At 44.0% G+C, this 21,584-nt stretch overlaps 1 protein-coding gene across 1 annotated transcript in view; it reads right to left on the minus strand.

Annotated features, from left to right (window-relative positions):
- The window catches only part of LOC308096574 (calmodulin-binding transcription activator 1-like), a gene marked incomplete at both ends in the record, with an annotated part of 423,392 nt that overhangs the window by 44,334 nt on the left and 357,474 nt on the right, over positions 1 to 21,584 (minus strand). Inside the window, 4 exons of the mRNA XM_080443991.1 lie at positions 186 to 312; positions 9,363 to 9,934; positions 9,968 to 11,668; positions 13,298 to 13,438. Of these exons, the coding sequence (XP_080300117.1) occupies positions 186 to 312; positions 9,363 to 9,934; positions 9,968 to 11,668; positions 13,298 to 13,438 (2,541 nt within the window). The remainder of the gene's footprint in view (positions 1 to 185; positions 313 to 9,362; positions 9,935 to 9,967; positions 11,669 to 13,297; positions 13,439 to 21,584) is intronic.

Below are 21,584 nucleotides of genomic sequence, written 5' to 3' on the forward strand. Positions count from 1 at the left end.
ACATAATATCACAATACTCAAGTGTATCAACATTGTCTTACACTCTTTATGTTTTTGCTGCCATAATATTGCATGATTTCTTCCCTGAAGCTGAGGTTGTTTTCAAATATCAAATACTTGACAATGACTACTACTACTACTACTACTGTACTTCTACTCACTACTATAGATGTCCTCTGTCCTACCTGGACAATAGCATCGCAGCACTCCTGGTTGGATGAGAGAGGCAGGAACGGAGATCTGGTCAAACAGGCAGCTGTAGTTGGAGCTGGCCTCTTGCCAAGGTCCAGTGATCAGAACCTTCACACCACCCTGGAGAACACAACAAGTGGATCAAAAACACTTGGCACTGCTAAGGAGTCAAGATTTGTATTTGTTTATTTTATTATATCCCATCAGATTTGTTGTAAATGCCTGCCATCTAGAGTGCATTTCCAAGAATGACAACAGGCAGGAGAGAATCATATTTTTAAGCTAACCTCTGCTGCCATCATGTGGACACCAAGTGTCAGGACTATTGTTTAAGATAATTGACATAAATGGTAAATGGTGCATTTATATAGCTTTTATCCAAAGCGCTTTACATAGATTTTGCATGATTACATTCACCCATTCACACACACATTCACACACCGATGGCGGATGCAACCATGCAAGGCACCAATCTGCTCATCAGGAGCAATTAGGGATTCAGCGTCTTGCTCAAGGACACTTCGACACTAACTCTGGGGGAGCCCGGGATCGGACTAGGAACCTCACGGATCCCATCCGGCCACTCTAACCCTGAGCCACTGCCGCCCCGGCATCTAGTGATGTCTGACTTGTCTGACTTCACCGGCCTAAATGAGTAATTGAGTCTTTCCTGGGTTTCATAGACTGTCTGTTTTCATAGATGCACTTTATATTTATGTCTCAGGCTTTGTTTAGATTTTTTTTTGCTTTTTGTTTCTGCATACAAGTATTTGGCCTTGCTCCTGCCTGGCCCTTATTTTTCTTGTATATTGTGATCCTTTAAAAAAAATCTATCTATAAATTCAAAGAATCTCTGCTTCGTATCCGTCCGTCCTTCAGTAGCCTATGTCCGTCTGTTCGTATGTCCCCTCACATATCTCGAGAACAGAGTGATACAGAGATCTCCATATATATAATAACAATACTTTTGATATATAATGCACTTTACATTTGAAACACATCTCAAAGTGCTATATGGGCATAACAGGGAGCCCAGGCAGACACACAGACATTTATAGAGATCTCCATATATGGACAGAAAAAGGACAGACGGAGACAGACAGACTGGCACAACTACCTTCAAGCTTTTTTCGCTGCTACAATTATGTTTCTAGTTGTTTTCCTCTCTTGCAACTCTCTTTGATTTGATTTGAATACTTTATTTAGAAGGTTGCAAAGAAAAAGAACATGGAACTACAGTTTACAATACAAGGTCAACTACAATGGATCGCTCATGAAAGCCGCAATGGCTTGTTTCAAATGAGATCCTCACGTACTCAATTCATGGAGAAATGCCAGCCTAATGACCTTTCACCACACAAATACCTCAGTAGGTCAGTTCATCATGGAGAACACTGGAAAACGTCTCACCTCACAATCACAAACACAACTAAACACATTTCTCTGAACTTTGAACTTTCACGAAAAAAATCCTCAGTAGGTCAGTTAAAGTTTTCTTTTCAAACCATGTGAGAAGGTCATATTCTATCACTGGTAATGGTAACATTGTATGGTGCAAATTGGAGAAATCTCACCTCACAAACACCAACACAAACACAAACTAAATACATATACATTTCTCTGAACTTTGACCTTTCACCAAACAAATACCTCAGGTAGTTAGGTCAGTTCACTTTTTCTTTTCAAACCAGGTGAGAATCATATTCTATCACTGGTCATCATGGTAACATTGTACTGTGCCAGATTGGAGACATTTCACCTCATCCAGTTTCACCAAGGTTATAGGATTAATGTTGTACTAAGCTCCGTTTTTTATTGGCAATCATCTGGTGATATGAAACATATCACAATACAAGTGTTATGACTAAGACGATATATTGCAATGTCTGATACGATTTTAGGGAAACATAGTAATTGTGAGATTTCACCTCACAATTGGCGTCAACACACGTCAACGCAGAGACTGCCCTGGAAATATCCTGCACTGCAGCTCACCTCAATCAGCTCACAGTGGGCTCTCCAGACTTTGTCCCTGCAGGCTTCTACCAGCTCAAGGTATTTATCTTGTTCATAGGCCTCCTCCATATGGTCTGTATACTAAGGGTACTACAACTGTAAGTTCCAACAGCACCGACCGGTAGGATGGCTCTCGTGAAACGCAGATACAGTACACACACACACACACACACAGATATTTGTGTCATTTATGGAACGATATATGACTAAAACAACTGCAGTGGTTGTAGTTGGTATACCTGCTCTTCTATTGGGACTTTTAGATCCTGTGGTCAGGTAGGACCTCTACTGGTTGACAAGTGGTACTGCATGAAAGTCAAACAGACCCTTATAGCTCAACAGCAGGAATTTTGGCTCTTGCACAGTGTGTCAGTGTCAGTGTCAGGGTCTGTATTGCGGGTAGGACATGAATCTCATGGATCGCAGCTTAAATTAGGCCAAGCATCTTTTAGATCATTGGTTCTCAAAGTGGGGTCCGGGGACCCCCAGGGGTCCTTGGGGAGGTTCCAGTCCCTTGGGCAGGTTAATCATTTTAACCATTTTAACCTTTTATACTTTGGGAGCAGTTGGCGCCCCAGCCTGTGTCTTCCGTGAGGAAGAAGCCCAACAAATCTGCGGTGAGGCCTTTAGGAGGGCCATTCAAGTAAGTCGCAAGTGGAGCCTGCAAACCATCACGCCAGAAGGAAATGTTTGGAATGGGGGAGTCTGGTGCAACGCTCAGTTCCTGGACTTGGTAAGACGAAGGAGGAGCCCGGCCAGGAGGCCACCCACAGAGCCTAGTCCCTCCACGTGCCAGAGCCTCTCCTCTCCCCAGTCCCGGCAGAGTACTTCCGGAGAAGCGGACTGAGTGGCCCTGTCTTTCCCTAAAAGGACTGACCGTGGGTAGCTACTGGGACGTAGGCTAAGTCAAGGCTTGATCAACCCCGGCTGGGTCACCTGGGCGAGGGTGTATGTTGTATGTTGCGAGACCGGAAACACCCGATGACCCCAGGCTACAACACTGATGATACGTCCCAGGTGCATCAATGTGATGTTTTTCTTTATAGCTATTCAAAAATAGCAGATCTACAAGCTCATAGCGTGTCACTTTGTGCCGGACTATGAGCTTGTAGATCTACTATTTTTCAAAAAATCCTGAACATTAGAGAATGTTTTTGAATAGTTTTTCTTTTTTAACACATTTAATAACATTTTTAACACAAATCTTTGCTTCTGGGGGTCCCTGGTACAACATATTTTCAGATGGGGGTCCGCGGCCCAATATATATCAATTTGGGGGTATTTGACACAAACACGTTTGAGAACCACTGTTTTAAAATTTAGTTAACATATCTCAAAAGCTAAATCACCGGGTGTAACTATTCACATATTCATGCTCCTGCAACTTCTCCAGAATACAACTTCTGCAGCCTGATTTGACTCACTATATTTTCTCTTGGACGCCCTCTCCTGGCTCCATGTGGATGTTCATACCAAATTCAGTTTTCTTTTCTTTTATTCCCCATACTTCTGTCCTTCACTATAGAGTCTCTTCCTCACGTCTTAGCTCCTAACACTTAACAACACGGAGGGAGCGATGTGAGGATGAGATATGCGAAAGGATGGAGGAAAGTAAACACTATGCCAAATGGCACATCCTTGCGCAGGCAAGCGTCATTTCAAAGCAACGTCAATAACTTATGAGGTGTTGCACAGCTGGATGGATCACCCAGCACTGGCCTTGTAATGGAGTGCTCTTTATCAGTTTGTCTTTCTCAGGTAATGTAATGTCCGGTGGTATTGGGTACTGTATTTCTTTGTAAAGTTCAAGCAGTTACTCTGGTTGAGATATAATTGCAATTGCAACAATGTCTCTAATTGGTGGTGTGATTCTGCTTCCATGATGCTCCAGGATCTGTGTATATATAAATATGGCACAGATTGGACTCTGAGCTCACTAACCCCTCATAGGACAGTCGGCTAAATAAATACGAATGTTAAATGAACATGATAATAGGGCATAGCAGTGGTGGCCATGTCGTGGTTCCACAGATAGAAAGCCCATTAATCTTTCCCATAGAGATTTCTGAAAACATTTATTTTCACTATTTAAAGCCTGGAACCAAGCCATCCAGGCTCCTGGTGAATCATGACCGTAAAACATTTGATTCTGTCAAAAAATATTTGAATATTTAATTATATAGAGGTTCAGCCGCTACACAGCCCTCACATGTAGAGTTCAGGCCACTGCGCGGCCCTCACACCTATGTCGCACCTCCGATCCGACTGATATGCCCATATATGGAGATCCCTGATGTCATCAGTATATGCCCATATATGGGCATGCTCCCTTTTGTGCCCATATATGGAGCTGACTGATTTGTTTGCACCTGATGCCATGACGACACATCGAGGTTAGACACTCCATATTTGGGCGTAGCTGCATTGGGTTATTCCATTATTATATTGGTTATTTTATGGTTATGGAGTCATGGTGGGAGCAAGACGTCAGAGGACCACCTGCCGGCCGGCCGGCCCTCCCTTGAGCCAATTTTAATAAAGGATTATGTACTATATTTAATAAATGCCCTTTTTTTTGCGGTTTTCCATTTCTTTTTGACACAGCATCAAATGTTTCATGATTCACCAGGAGCCTGGATGGCTTGGTTCCAGGCTTTAAATAATTAATATAAATATGTTCTATGTGTGGAACCACAAAATGGCCACCACTGCTATGCCCTATAGACATATGAACCCACATTGATGAATATTCTGAGCCACATTAAGTATTAAATCCTAATCAAGGTGGAGGCTAAGGTGGAGCAGGCTGGGGAGATCGCAGCAAAACAATGATGAAGAGTGAGCACCAGTCTGTCTAAAGGTTCTGCCTAGGGTGGCTCATGGCACTATGCGACTGGATGATGATACTGTTTATCAGTGGTTCTCAACCTTTTCAGGTCCCCCAAAATACTCTTATTTGAACTGGGGACCCCCCACCCTGACAAGCACTTGGAATTGTAGGAGCTTGAGGCATTACATTTAGTTTGACTGCTGTTGTGAAAACAGCAGATCTACAAGCTCACAACGCAACGCGAGGCGTTGTGAGCTTGTAGATCGGCTAGTTTCAAAATGTTTGCCTACAATTTGGCCAATGTTTGACCAGTTTATATAGTAAACTGGTCAAACTGATGCAGTAATGGTGTTTTTTTCTTCTTCTTCTTTTTAGGTTCTCAACCCACAGGTTGAGAACCACTGCTGTATATGGACATATGGACCAAACAACTTCTATGCCTGGCTGAACTATAAGAGATAGTTTATTTATTTCTACACCATATTATCTTTTTTTATTCATTTCCATCCACAGCACATGGCAGATTTATAAGTGCAGGCAGAGCTATAAGGACTGTGTAAATAAAGATCAAGCAATCCATCATTGAACATTTGAAGTGCATTTCACACACTCACGTGGTTATAATGAGGGTGCAATTTGTGAATAATATTTTTGAAGTCCCTAAAAACTGCTGAATGAATCAACTGCTTTGAAGTACTTTGACCACAGTTTCCGCAGATTTCAGTCTCTCTCTTCCAAATTAATCAAGTGGGACATTTTCACTCTCTATTGTAACAGAACGCTGACAGTGAAATTACTTTATAGCTGTTTGCACCGTAGGCTGTTATTGTGGGGGTGGGGGGGGGCTCCCCTTGGTAAATTGTGTGCATTTTGTCTAATTTAGTTTTAGGAAATGGAAAAAAAGGAACCTGTGTTCCAGTTATTACAGTCAGAATCTCCTGTTAATACCTTTCACTGGTTAAATATTTATAAAACCCGCAGACAGACTAACCATTTTCAACCTGGTGTCCCTATTTTGGACATATCATAACAGATGAAAATATCCAAAAATAAATAAGGCTCTATTTAAAAGCTCTATAAGCTCTCAATGCATCGCATCGCGAAGCGATCACATATTTTAATAGCTTTTTTTTTGTTTTTTTGTGAGAGATCTGACGTTCATAGTGACAGAACACTGTCAAAAAAAAAACAAAAAACTGAAGTCTCGCTAGACGAGATTGAAATCTCGAGATTTCAATCTCGTCTAGCGAGACTTAATTATTATTATTATTATTATTTTTTGCATAGTGTTCTGTCACTATGAACGTCAGATCTAAAAAAAAAGAAAAAAAAGAAAAAGAAGCTATTAAAATATGCGATCTAGCGCAAGGCCTATCCGCGCACGCTTTAAGCTGTGGCGGACCTGGGATGGAGTTATGACATTTTTCTACTGTACCATTCATCCTAAGATATCATAACATCATAGAAAAGGTAAGAAAAACGTAGTCCAAAATTCTCCTTTAAGTTATGAAAAAACAAAAAATAAAGCTATAAAGCCATAAAGCTGAAATATGGAAATACAAGCTTTCTGCCCGACAGCAACAATATGGGGCAGGCTGTGATAATGTGAGTTGTGTGTTGAGTGCTCGCTGTCATCGCAGCACAATTGTCATGTTTTATGTAGGCTGGTGAAGATGTTCCAGTCTGGAACATCTTCACCAGCCTATACATAAAACATGATCATTTACATAGGCCGGGCGTGTCAGATTTTCACAGCAAAGCAATTAGGATTCAGGTTAAAAGTTAACAAAGTTAGTTGACCACATCCGCACTTCCAGGTCACCATTAAGCCCTATACGCTCAAACCTCATGGCCCGGTTGTTCTCAAAGTGGGGTCCGGGGACCCCCTGGGGTCCCGGACAGCACAATCATTTTAACCACTTTATCCATATTTTATACGTTGACTATTCAAAAATAGCAGATATACAAGCTCACAGCGCCTCACTTTGTGCCACTTGTACATCTGCTATATTGAAAATGTTTGGAAAATTATAAATAATTTCTTTTTATAACATAAATCTTCTCCTCTGGACGTCCCTGGCACAAAACATTTTCAGATGGGGGGGGGGGGGTCTGTGGCCAAATAAAAAAAAATTTGGGGGTCCTTGACATGAAAAAGTTTGAGAACTACTGCACTACAGTATATACTTCTACGTATAATGAAATAGTGAAAATAGCTGATCTACAAAGCTCACAATGCATCACGATGCGACGCGTTATACGCTTGTAGACTCTATTTTCGCTATTTTTAAAACATTTTGAAAGTTATTATGTAATAATAATTACTGCCCAAAATAAGGATGCCAGGTTGAAAGTGGATTAAATTGTGGATTATTTGAACGCTGATGAAGGCCTGACGCCGAAACGCGTACGTTGCTGTCTGCTTTGCAGCATACCATGCCTACTTAAAATACATAAATAAAAGTGCCTTAAAAGGACTGTTCCGTGAGTGCTGGTATTCTCTTTACAGAGATTTATTGTAAAGTGAAAGTGGATTAAAGCATGTTATTATTTTGTTCAACAAGTTTGAAATTCTGGACTAGGCTACCTCTAAACAGACACTGGATTCTCCCTGTGATGTTTGAAGCCACCCCAAGGGGAGGTCAGAACCCCAGATTGGGAAACAATCCATCCACACTCCCCCTAGTGGTGGAACGACCTCATAGCCTGAAAATCGAATTTCTCACAAAACACCTCACCTGCCTCCCATCTCTGTACCTCTAATGCACTCTATGTCCTCTATATCAGTGGTTCTCAAAAATGTTCATGTCAAGGACCCCCAAATTGATATGTATTTGGCCGCGGACCCCATCTGAAAAGGTTTTGTGCCTGGGACCCCCAGAAGAGAAGATTTATGTAAAAAAATATTGAACATTTTCCAATCATTCAAATATTTTTAAAAATAGTGGATTTTTTAATAGCCAACAAATAAATGGATAAAGTGGTTAAAATGATTATGATGCTAAGTTAACTACTTTTGCCGGGGACCCCCTGAAACCCCCCCCAAGGACCCCTGGGGGTCCCCGGACCCCACTTTGAGAACCAATGCTCTATATCAGGGGTCTTCAACCTTTTCAGGCCAGGGACCCCCAAACTGATGGGGAGATGGAGCAGGGACCCCCTACCCTACGAGGCTACCACATACATTGTATATTTATGTATACAATTGTGTTTTATATTGCCTGCTCCTACGCACCTGCCCCAGTAGGTGTGCAAAATAAAAATTCTCTACAAAATATGTATAAACATACCATGTTATTGTGCATTGTGCCTCCATTTATCTGTTTGCTATGGATTCATGTTATGTTTAAAGACAATTTGACATTTTGGGGAAAAAAAGGTAAAAAAAAGGGGGAAAAAAATCAAACAAAAATATTGTTTAATCATACAACAATTTCGCGGACCCCCTGCAGTACCTCCACGGACCCCCTAGGGGTCACGGACCCCCTGTTGAAGACCTCTGCTCTATATGCACCTGATCTAGCAAAGATCAGGAACATTATTTCTTTACTTATTAACCACTTTTATATTATTGATGAAAATGTATAACAGAAGTCAGAGGTAGAGCTTAATGTTGCATAAAATCTCACTGCATTAAATAAAGTCCTCCAGATGGGACTCATTTAGTGAGCCAGATCTTTTTGCTCTAATCCTCTAAAATATTCTGGGACACAGAAATCTTTTCCCGGCTGGCAGAGTGCTGTCATGTTCACTGCTGTCCTCACTGGTGGCTTGTAAAGCTGAAGGTGACGCGTGACTTCAAAGACCCCTTCCCCCATGTCCCCTGGTTTGGTTTGGTTAAAAGCCTTACATATTTATCTCTATTCAAATGTACATGTCAAGTCATTTTCTCTCCCCGAAAACCTTCCCCGCAGGAGTATTAGTAGCTCTATCATTGCCCTCTTTTAGTATGCCAGGATCTATGAATATGCTAATGTGGCAGGCCCCCACCATTCCATTCATGTAATAATAATAGTTATGCTCCCTGCATGTTTGACCATCCAGAATTTGAGAACATCCAAGTAGAAACACAGATTGGGGCAAACATCACACTGCACTTATATTTCAAGCATGTCAAATCAATTTTTTTTTTTATTTTAGTTGCTCATTTTATTTGGTTGAATTGAATATTCTAATTTAAAGCACTTTGTAACTGTCTTTTTAATAATAATAAAAAAAAGTTCTATATCAATCAAGCAAATGTTTAGTTTGTTATTAGTGGGCTCACAGCCTTTTCATGAACTTGAGCTAAACACCTGAAGGATCAGCAACAGCGATCACTCACCTCAGGGTAGGACCACTCAGGGGAGTAGTCGGTGACCATGAAGAGCCTGCCAGTGGCTTGCAGCATTCCCAGAGCACCTTGGGCCACAGCTGCAGACACCACCTCTGCAACGTGCATGTAGGACAGCGACCCTGCCTCTACGGGGGCTCCTGCAGCCCCGGCCCCTCCGCTCAGAGACTGGGGACTGCAGCATGGCTGCAGGCAGAGGTCTGAGGGGCTGTAGCCGGAGCCCCTGGTCCCGCCATCCTCCTGGTTCTGCTGGGGGCCCCCACCGGCTGTGGTCTGACCGTCTGAGCCGTGGGCCGCCACCAGCTGGTGGGCGTACAGGGCGCCCCCTGCCGCCATTGCGGTCCCACTGCCGTCCACTGAGATGAAATCGTTGATGAGGTCGGAGAACTGGTTCCCAAAGGAGATGTCAAAGTGGTCCAGGCTGATCTCCATACCCGTCCCTGCTGCGGCTCCGTTACTGCCGGCTCCGCCCAGACCCTGGTGGGGTCCTACAGTGTTGTAGAGACCCTGGACCATGCCTGTGCTCTGCATGAGGGGTTGCATCTGTTGTTGTTGTTGCTGCTGCTGCTGCTGCTGCTGCTGCTGCTGCTGCGAGCGGCTGTTGCTGTCGTTGCTGCTGTTTCCGTTACGAAGGACCACGCCTTCGCCTCCCCCAGGCCCTCCTGCTCTGTTGTCAGATCCCTGCTGCAGGTAGTGCTCTGCCCCCCCTCCCTCTGCGTTCCCCCCTCCACAGGCCTGGATGTGATCTCCAGGCTTGAGCAGGCCGTCGGCTCCGTTCTCCGTGACTCCACCCTGACCTGAGCCTTGCTGCTCCAGACCGACCACCTCCTCGTGTTCGGCGCCCATCCCAGGAAACCCTCCCTGGTACTGCAGCAGCTGCAGAGAGCCGGCCTGCCCGGAGCCCTCTGTCGGGGAGCCTCCGTTACAGCTGGACCTGTGCTGGTTCTGGTGGACCTGGTGGTGGTGGTGGAGGTGGCCGTTGCTGCCCGGAGAGTCCGTCTTCACCACCTGCAGGCCCATGTAGGCTCCGGAGTCGTGGGAGTTGTGCTCCATCATATGGGTCTTCTGGCCCATGCTGGCCCTCCCCTGCTGGGCCTGGCCCGTCTGAGAGGTGTCCTGGAGGAAGAAGCTAGGTGAGCGGCTCTGGTGGGACATGTGAGGGCTGGACATGGCCTGGGCGTAGCTCACTGCGGCACCGCTGGATGTGTAGTCCTGCTTGGCGTCGATGGCACTGAAGTCCATCTGCTCCAGGGTGGTGCTGGGGCTCAGACCCCCACCGGAAGGGAGCAGGGATCCCCCCGGGGCGAGGGTGAGGCTGCCCTGAACAGATGCCGGCCCTGATGTCACTGATACTCCGTTGCCACAGTTCCCCACCGGTCCGACCTGGTAGCCGCTCTCCTTGGCCAGCTGCTGCTCGAAGGACGTGTCCTCTGTCTTGATGTTCTTCACCAGAGCGGCGCTGAACACATAGCTGTTGTCCGCCACGGAGGGAGTGCGCTGCATGGCGCCGTTGGCGGCGCAGGAGGACGACGAGGCAGAGGTGTTGCTCTCTATCTTCATGGCACTGCCCCCGTAGGTCTGGCCCTGCTTGGGGTTGTTCAGGAAGCAGTCGGGGTCAAAGTTCATATTGGTCTCTGGGATCTTGATGGACCCCGAGTCCAGGCTGCTGGAGAGCACCAACTCCTCTGACAGCATGGAGAGGCTGTCTCCTGCCCCGGTGTTCCCAGCCTCTCCGACTCCTCCGCTGGGGAAGGCAAACTTGTGGCTGTCGGAGGCCACGGACATCACCAGGCCCTGGGCGGCGGCGTCCGGGCCCATCAGGTGAGCGTTGGGACCCCCGGTAGGGGACATGCTGTAGACGGGGTCTCCGGTGACCTCGGACATGAAAACGCTCTGGGACAGGCTGGACATGACGGAGGCCACGTGACCCATGCCCGTCACCGCGGGGCTATCGGCCATGTCCGGATCGCTGTTCAGCCCGCTGCTGATGGAGACCGGGGAGTTCTGGGTGGTGTCGGGGACCTCCACCTGGTTGGTGGAGGACACCTCCATGCTGTTCTGGTGGAGCAGGGCCGGCTTGTGGACCTTGCCGTTGCGCTTCTCCCTGGCGCCGACGCCTCCGCCCCCGGAGCTCTTGCCCCCGCCGTGGCAGCTGTGCTCGGTTTTGCCCTCCGACACGTCATTGTTCTGGACCTCGGAGTGGGCACTGCCGTAGCTGCCGGAGCGGGCGTCCACCTTGGGTGAGATGATGCGGTGTTTGGCACTGTTGCACTTGTGGTGCACACTGCTCCCTGCGCCTGCACGGACAGAGGGAGAAATGTGAGGGGGAGAGGGAAAGAGGGCAAGAGTGAGTGAAAAAAGAGAAAGAGGGGAGATTAGAGACACGATCAATCACGTGTACTTAGAACAGTGGTATCCAACCTTTTCTGGTTGTTAAAAGCGTTCACGACCCAACCATCTGACCTCTTAAGTGGTCAGATGGCCGGGCCGTGTGCATATTCAGAGCGTGTTTATTTTAATGATCAATCAATCGAATGTGTTCCGGCTTGGATCAGTGGAACTAACGTAGTATACTGTAGCAATTCAATGGAGTTCAATGGACACTTGGCGCCATCTTGTGAGGTTTTCAGCTATTGCTTTCAATGGTGTGACGTCACGTTATCTTTCTATATACTTTAAGTTCCTCTTTATCAGTATCACAATGACTATTCATTTTTCAAGGTTGTTAAGACTACCACGATCTTTTTTTTCACATAATCTTTTTTATATTAATGTTATTATCAATTCAATCTAGTGTTTTGCCAATTATTTGGTGGGCTACTTGTAATATCCTCATGCCCCACCAGTGGGCCCCAGCCCACACGTTGGGAATCGCTGACTTAGGAGTGAACCGTAATTAACCTTACAAAGGAGCACCGACAACCGGAACTACGTTTAATGGCACATAGGTGCTGTGAAACTGTCGGGAATGTTTTACCGATTTCTTTGTTTGTGCATTTATGTGTCTGTGAAAGAGCGATGTTCTCCCCCCCTGAGGAACGTTCCGCTCAGTGAATGGCTTGTTACCCCTCAGCTCATCAGAAATAAAACAAAAACAAAAGGAAAAGAAATCCAATTGGGGATTCTACGGAACACTTCGTCTTTCAGTTGCAACGAAACGACCTTCTCTCTACCTACCCCCCTCCCCCCCACCCCCTCCCACTCGTGAAATTGTCGGGTCATGTGATTGATTAGCGTGACCCTCTAGAACAGCTGTGCAATTTCAGATACGGCTTTGTGACTGTTATCAGTGAGCAACAAGTAATAAGCTGATACCCCCTGACGCTCTCCACATTCTCTATAAATCTACCTACCTATAAAACAGCTGATAATGAACAGTCTCTCTGCAACCTTTCCACTAGTTCTCTCGTTGCCTTTGCCACCACCCGCACTCCCATTCTAACACCACCCCCCCCCTGTCCTCATAGTCCACTGTTTCTCAACGTCTTCTCCGGAGGACCACCAGGGGTCCAAATGGATGGGTCTGGTGGTTCCATTTGTTGATTTAACAGTGTAGATTGGGGTTCCAGTATCAAGGAAGTGCAAAGTGCTGGCGGTTTCAATGGTGTGACGTCACATTCTCTCGTTTTAGTTCAGTGATTCTCAACCTCTGTCATGTCAAGGACCTGAATGTTTGACATGCATTAGGCCACGGACCCCCATTTGATACCACGTTTTTTTAATCTCTGGGACCCCAAACCACACTGTAAAATCCTCTGCGTTAATTTAACTCTGAGAGTGTATACAGACACGGGTCCATTTGGTTCCGACTGTACACTTGTATACACTCTCAGAGTTACAGACCCGTTAGGGCCCCATTATTTTGACCCCAGCATGGTGGTCCCCGGACCTCACGTTGAGAACTAAGTGCCACATTAGTCCCTTACCCAGGGTGCCCGTGCAGAGGCAGTTGTGAGTCCGGGGGGGTGGCTTGGTTTGGTGGCTGTCCAGAATCTGTTGCACCAGCTGCTCCACTGAGAAGCCAGAGCTGCTGTTCCCGTTGCTGCAAGTCCACTTGATGCCATGAACTGCCGGGAGAGAGGAGGAGACATGGAGAGATGTCAGCCTGACCCAACAGACCACCAGCCATGCCAGCCCCCCGCCCCTCCCCCCCACTCAGTGGTGGAAACTCAAGTATTGCACAATTGTGAGGTACTTTTTTTTTTTTTTTTCACTTTACTTGAGTATGTACATTTTTCAATACTTTATAGGTGTACTTTAAGGCAAAAGTTTTACTCCACTTCAGTTATGTGACAGCTTCACTTGAGCTTATAGGTCTGCTATTTTCCAAATATAGACTCTATTCGAAAATAGCAGATCTATAAGCTCAATCTCAAAAAGCTTATCTGCTATTTTTTGAAAAAGTTGGACTTATGTAGAAGAATTTGCAATACTTTTACTTTGGCACTTTGATGACAATACTTTTGTACTTTTACTCAAGTAAAATGTTGAATACAGGACTTTTACTTGTAACTTTTAGTCCACCACTGCCCTCGCCCACCGCCCGCCTTCCCCCCTCTGCCCCACCCTACCCTGCCAGCAACACCCGTGTTCACTGGACCTCGCGCTCTCCCTCGCCACGCTCCCGTCAACACAGTAGCATGATGGATATTACTGTATAGGGTAGTACAGTAATTCTCAACCATTTTCATTTCAAGGACCCCCAGTCTGATATGCATTAGGCCACGGACCCCCCCTTTTGAAACAATTTCCTATATATCTCTGGGTCCCCAATCTAAACGGTAAAATCCCCAGTGTTTATTTAACTCTGAGAGTGTAAAAATTGAAACAAATATACCCCTTTTGGTTCAGAGTCACAAACCCATAAGGGTCCATTTGGACCCTTATGGGTTTGTGACTCAAACCCATAATTTAATACTCAGGCATTAAAGATCACAAACCCTCTGACGGGCACCAGGGTTATACTATTATAGTAGTATAGCAGTTGCGTTGCTACAGTACAGTTAGTAGCAGGCACTTTATGAACAGTAGCAGGACTGTTATGTTCATTGGAGCTATGAATACATTTACAATTACAATTTGCCATTCAGCAATCTTTCCTCTAACACAAGAGGATATGATGTGAAGGAATTGAGAGTGCTAGGAGAATGAGGACTATGCTACAGTATGCTACTCGAGTAATCAAAGTGAAACAAGAAGGGAATGCAGACTTTTCTCCTCATATTCTTAAAACCTCTCAATATTAAAGGACCACTTCACTCATTTTCATTTTTTAAATCTTCATATAATTGGTCCTCACTAATGCTCATTATGATATGGTACCATTTCTGTCTACGGGTTTGTGAATCTGAGGAGGGCTGTGGACAGTTCAGAAACCTGCCCACCAGTGACAGCATTGATGGGCAATCCAAGCTAATAGAAACGGCAGTCTTTCTATTTCTGGAAAGTTAGCATGCTATAATAGAAGCCATTGTTCTCGCATAAAAAAAAAAAAATTGAAATTGAAATCTTGTTTGAAATGTCGAAACTTGCCTAACGATGACGGAGGGTTTCTGAACTGCTCCTCTGAGACACAGAATGAACTGACAAAAATGGTACCATATTATAATGAGCATTTGTGAGGACCAATTATGAAGATAGGTTGAAAATGGGTGAAGTGGTCCTTTAAAGCTAAAGTACAACGTCTTATGTCTGTTGTATTTCAACAATGGGCCTCATGCAGGAAGAAACATAAGAACACATGTCCTCTTATTTTTTTCCATATCCACTTCGTTCTTATCTTGTTAGTATTGATTGATTTCTGGGATTCACCAATGTTTTCGAGTCGTCAAGAAAGAGCACAAGATAAGAAAGAAACTCTCATTTTCATATGCAGTCCACAAATTGATCGTCAAATGCAATGTTTTATGTTTTCAAGTTGAGGAACACAAAAAAATGCATCACATTTAGATTATCATATGTTTTAGACTAGTAAGTATAATGATTGGGTTGTTAAATGTGTAGGCTACAGAAATACTATTGGTGCATTCATCCCACAATTTTTACAGTGGGGGAAATCATGTTCTTTCAGCCTTTTTTGTTTGTTTTGTTTTTTGGTCAAGATCTTTCCATTTCTTGGGCATGTGCCAGAGTCTTTGCACACAGCACAAACGTCTGCCCAGTGTTTAGGAGGTGTTAACCCGTTAAAACCGGGAAAGCATCTGTATAATTTTCGATTTTAGCTATATAGCAGCATACTTTAAAAAAAAAATCGGTCTGTTTAACATCAAACCTTACCTGTTTGTACACAAACAGTTGCATAGTCAAGCTTTAAGGTGACAGCATAAAATTTATTTATTTAATGTATTCATTAAGTAAAGTTAAGTTACATCAAGTCAAGGTATTGACTCGAGTTTTGTTGTATTGTTCCTATTTGACTGAAGTTGTGCTCACATTCTATTTAGTTTGAAACACTGATATATTATATACCAAATCACAATGTTTGTATAAACAAACGAGTAGTAGACATATTTTCAGGGGGATAGGCTGCCTCTGCCCAGCCCATCCTGCAGGCTAGCCACTCAAGCCAGACAACTGTTCCAGGGTTAGGGTTAGGGTTGGATTTTCAGAGCTTCTGATGACAGACTGTTAGGCAGAAGCATTTGAAAATTGTGTGAGCCAACAAGTCTGTCTTGAGAGAGTTCCTGCAGTCCTAGAACTTGAACAAAACATTGGCAATTTGCTCAAATGGTGTTGTGTTTGGAGCTTTAAAACCACATGCTCTGTATGTAATGAACTAGGACAAGGATTTTTATGTGTTCCTGCTTTGACGTCTAAGCACACGCACACGCATACGCGCGCACACACACACACACACACACACACACACACACACACACACACACACACACACACACACACACACACACACACACACACACACACACACACACACACACACACACACACACACACACACACAGAGAGAGAGCGGGAAAGCGTATCACCACTTTTCTATGTTCATTCATTCTGTCTCTGTGTCGTATCATGTAGGTTATAAACGCGGCCAACCCGCCATAAAATCTTACTTCATTACAGGAATTGGAAGAAAAGGAGATGACTGTATGCAACCAAAGGTGCTGGTCATCTCGATATAATGAAAAAACATAATGCTAAATGACAATACTGCCCCATTGCGGCACTGTTAGCTCTATCCACCCAGAAGTATAATTGTTATTGTGCTGACATCATATAGTAGCGCAACAGTTAATCAATAATCAATTATAAAAATAATTGATTGAAATAAAATAATAATTGTTATTATTGATTGATTGCTTGATTGAAAAAAAGCAAAAACACCTTGCTATTTGTAAATGTAGTTATACTGTGCTGTAGAGTCATGTGAGCTCCCATTTTCTCTTCCACTATTACAGAGTAACACATTTACTGCTTCAATGGGCTAGATTGACCATCATTAAGGACTGCACGTCGTCAAAAATGGGGGCACAATTCTCTTAAACCCCCCCCCCCCGCGCACACACACACACACACACACACACACACACACTAGCACACACACTAGTTTCTCTTGCTTGTGTCTGAGCAACGGCTTGAATACTGTATATTCTCCACCTCTCCCCCCTCAACCCCCCCTCTTCCCTCTGTAAAACAGCCAGCAGGCAAAGTTAACCTGGAGTCTCTCTCTCTCTCTCTCTCTCTCTCTCTCTCTCACGCACTGCTGAGGCCTCCCTGTGTGAGCGCTGATGAAGGTGACAGTCCGCTGTAGCCCCCCCCCATCATCCACCCCCCCCCCCCCCACACACACACACACACACACACACACACACACACACACACACACACACACACACACACACACACACACACACACACACACACACACACACACACACACACACACACACACACACACACACACACACACACACACACACACACACCGGCCCAGCATGTGCCTCTATACTCTGACAGGCAGGGTGGTGGATGTGGCTATTTGTGAGAAACATCACCTATCTGCTACTGGCTCTGCTCTTCTGCAGCCGGAGAAAAACCACGAGCCCAGGAACAAAACCTTTATCTCTCGTCGCTGTCGGGTGGAAACCTTGTATGTCCAAAGCAGTTACTTTTCAGGAAATGTCAAAAAGAAAAGAAAAGAAAAAACGAACCTAGTTGTTATTTGAGGTACTTCTGCTTTGCTTAAGTATTAGCATTTCTCAAAACCTTATAGATCTTGTAATCGACACGGTGATAACAGCGAGAGACGTTGCGGACAAGCCGTAAAATCCAGACTGCTCACCAAAGAGCTGTGTGGAATTTCCCATTATCTCTCCCCCATCCTGACATCAAAGATGAAGACAACAGATCAGGAAAAGGGGGGGGAGAAAGCCAGGCCAACCAAATGGCCACATACACACACACACACACACAACTTCCCCCCTCTCTCTCTCTCACACTCTTTCTCCCTCTTTTTGAGCGCATGGAAAATTATGTTTTCACCACAAAGAAGACATTACACGTGACCTCATGGAGAGACATGTGGACAATAATGGACAATAATGTGAAAATGTAGTACTATGCTGTATTTCCAAATGTATGCCTGGTGTTTAGAAGTGACCGGGGCCTGACCCAAGGGGGGCCCATGGCTGACCTGGGTCATAAAACCACACGGAAGGGTTCTGCTTCCCCTCCCGGTGACTCAGAGTCAGCAAATCCCACAGCAGATAAGGATTTAGCATAGTAATGACATTTGACCACACTTCAAAGACATTTTAGGGTATATAGATCCCACACGAACAACACTCTTTGCTCAAAGCCGCCAAGGGATGAACCACCCCCTGGCTCTCCCATCACCAACCAACCAGCCTTCCTAGGGCTCTTCAACACGGAACCACCAAGGAGGAGGTCGAGGTCCAGGCCACTGCAACCCGCAGCCGCGGCAAGAGCAGAGACTGATCAGAAGGCCTCCGCTCCACTCATCTCCATCGCACACGCACCCGAGCCGTGAAATGCGCCCTTCTCCAAGAGGACATCACCGCGGTCAACTCGGCGACCCGGCCTCCGCCACCGTCGACGCCAACTCAGTATTGCCTTTGCACTGAGATTCCCGAACTCTGAGACCACTCGCTAGAACCAGTGCCAAGTTGGGCTTTAAAGCGCGCCTGTGTACCTTTCTCCCGAAATCCAGAGTCTCCGGACTCAGGCCCCTATCCAGGGTCTAAAGGTGTGTTGAACCATTTTGATTTGTGCATTAATCTTAAGGCGACGTTACTGTGTTTACAAGAGAATATCTGTTATAGTTGAGCATAGCTCAGAAGGTTTTACAATAATGCATCCCCAATGCGATTCCTTCTTTTACTCTCTGTGATTTTTTCTCTCTCCTGTTTTCTTATCTCCCCACATTAACTCCATACACAACATAAGTTTCTGTTTCCCAAGCGTTGCTTTATAAATACTTGTAACGGTGAAGTCTGAATAAACCCAATTTTATTGTGACAAGGAAAGTAATGATGTGTGGTGTCTTTTGTCCGACCAGTTAAAATGTATCTCTCTCTGATTAAACAGACATTTATATAAACCTGTCCAAGAACTCACGTTACATTACAGTGACGTAAGATTCAATAATAATAATATATATATATATACCTATATGTATGTATTATTATATTGTAATTGATTCATAAATTATATTTATATGGTTTATGAGCTAATTACGTCCTGTGTTCATATGCTGCGATCTCATCCAGTGTCATGATCATTACAGGTGGTGCCCCGTTATACGAGGCAGGTTTTTGTCTTTAAGCAGAGAGAATACTAGACTGTGTTGACAAATGATACCAAACATCTACGTTTGAAAACAAACGTGGGGAGCAGTAAGAGAAAAAACCAACAGAACGCGCACCGCGCTTGGATAGGATGTATGTCAGCAAAATTACCGTGCCCTCTTTTTAACTAAACCCTGAGTCCCACTGCAGGCAGTGTGTGCGTCAGGCAATAGAAAAAAAATAGAGTGTTATTTCCCCCCGGAGATAATAAAAGAAAAAGTATTCTTTTAATGTGAGTCCAGCACTCAAAAGGTTGAAAAATATTCTTTTTAAACTAGCTACTTAGAAAGAGCCTTTCCCTTTTAAATTCTGACAAAGTTTTTACCAATGGCCAATTTATGAATAAACACCGACACTCGATGGTAATTAACTCGAGCCGGTAATTATAATAAGAAGAGAAAGCGAGATTAGTTAACACAAATCTAGGCTAAACCAAGGTAAAATTACGTCAAAACTGGACTGAGATTTATTAACTTTTGTAAGCTTGTTATAATCTCTAGTATCCTCTTAGACCGTTTATTAAATCGTCTAGGAGACGAGGATCTCCAAAAGTGAACCGCTACTGTAATGCTTCAGCTCACTTAGAATCCTAAAAAGCTAACAGATCAGATAAAGAAAAAGAAAAATACTCGTACTTTTATTTTTCAAACTGGTCCGTAATTTAACTGGTTTCGTGACGATTGCTGAGTGAAAGACTGGGATCGTGTTTGGCCACAGATAGACTAAGAAGCAAAAGACAGCGACAGAGCTGTGTGTTTTTTTTTCTCTCTGGTCAGAATGCACAGAGCTCATTCACAAATTCTCCAGCAAACGCCATTTTGAATTACGTAAGCAGACCCCGCCCGTTGGCAACGTGACAGCACGTACCACGGACACTAGCAGCTTAGGACTCCTCCTCCACCAACTCTGAGCTCCACAGAGCCAGGGAATTGAGGGAAAGTGGGCTTCCTTTGTGCGGGTACTTCTTGGAGTAACGCTCCAAGTATCACTCACGCTGCACTGTCAATCAAGCGACAGACACCCTTATGAGTTAATAACTATAAGTAAGCCGTTGTTAATTTTGGTATCCTCTGAGACAGTTTAATACAGTCTCATGAGAAGGGGAAATTCGAGTGAATCACTATTATAGCGCTTAATAGTCACTTAGAATCCCAGTAAAAGGCTTACAGATCAGACGAAGAGAAAGAGAATAGCCAAAGTCGTATCTTTCTTCTCTTAAAACTGATCCGTGATTTAACTTGTGCCAAGATTGCTGTCTGAAGGAAATTCGTGTTTCTAACACAAACAGCCACGGGCCCGTACAGCCTGCTGACTGACCCTCTCGTGACAATTCAGTTGGCGCCATTTTGGATTGCGTAAACACACCCCTCCCCCGTTGATAACGTCACAGCACGGGCAGAGGCTTTGTGGAGCTAAGAACTCCACCCCCACTACAGCCGAGCTCCAGTGAGACATTCACTTGAGATAAAGATCTGTTGTGGTGACGTTGTGTGAAGACAGACTGGTATCCAGTGTTATATTTAGAGGTTGTAGCTATGAACGGTGCGTTCGAATCGGCGAGAGTTTGACTGTGAGTTGACAAACAAAACCGGAGTGACAAAAGTTTCATCTGGGTCATTTGATTGACAAATCACAGACAGAGCCTGGTTGATCCAAACCCAACGGACCATATTAATTTTCTGAGTTAAAGTTTGAGCTCGTTTTAAAGTAAAGGGTTAATAAGTTAACTGCTTAATTCGGAAAGTTAATCTTAGTTCAGAATTGGAAACAGATTATTAATTTTTGTTCCTTTGTAAGAAGAAACACAATAAGTCTGAAGATTGCAGAGTATTTTCGGCTATAATTCCCGGAAATTTTTCAATGTTCCGGTTTCTAAAGATACTCTGCAGATTGTTCACGTTTATTCTGAAATTTCTATAAATGGATAAAATTATTTTTTGAAAAAAAAAATAAAAAAAAAAATTGATTTTTTTTTTTTTTTTTTTTTTTTAATTTGGATTAAACAATTTTTTTTTTGGATTAATTTTTAGAGATTGAATTTAGTTAAAGTTTAAAAAAAAAAAAAACTTTTTCTCACTTCTCTCTGATTAGTTTTTCCAGATTTTAAAGAAAGGTTTTGTTTCCTCTCTTCTAATCTCGGTTATTTTGGGGAAAACCCAAAGGAACCTTCAAAGACTTTTCTCTCAATCAAAGATACTTTACTATTCGAACCGAATAAACGTTTATTTAAAAAAATAAAATAAACTAAACTAAGGAACCTGGGATTAATAATCCCTCTTAAATTTGTAGGTCTCAAACAAAGCTAAACACCTCAAAATAATTATCAGGGAAACCTTGTCTCATCTTCACACGGCCTACTAAGTACAATTCCACTGTTACTTCACCAGTATTG

The sequence above is a fragment of the Gymnoscopelus braueri genome (genome assembly GCF_963280865.1).
Source record: "Gymnoscopelus braueri genome assembly, chromosome: 12".
NCBI classification, from domain to species: Eukaryota; Metazoa; Chordata; class Actinopteri; order Myctophiformes; family Myctophidae; genus Gymnoscopelus; species Gymnoscopelus braueri.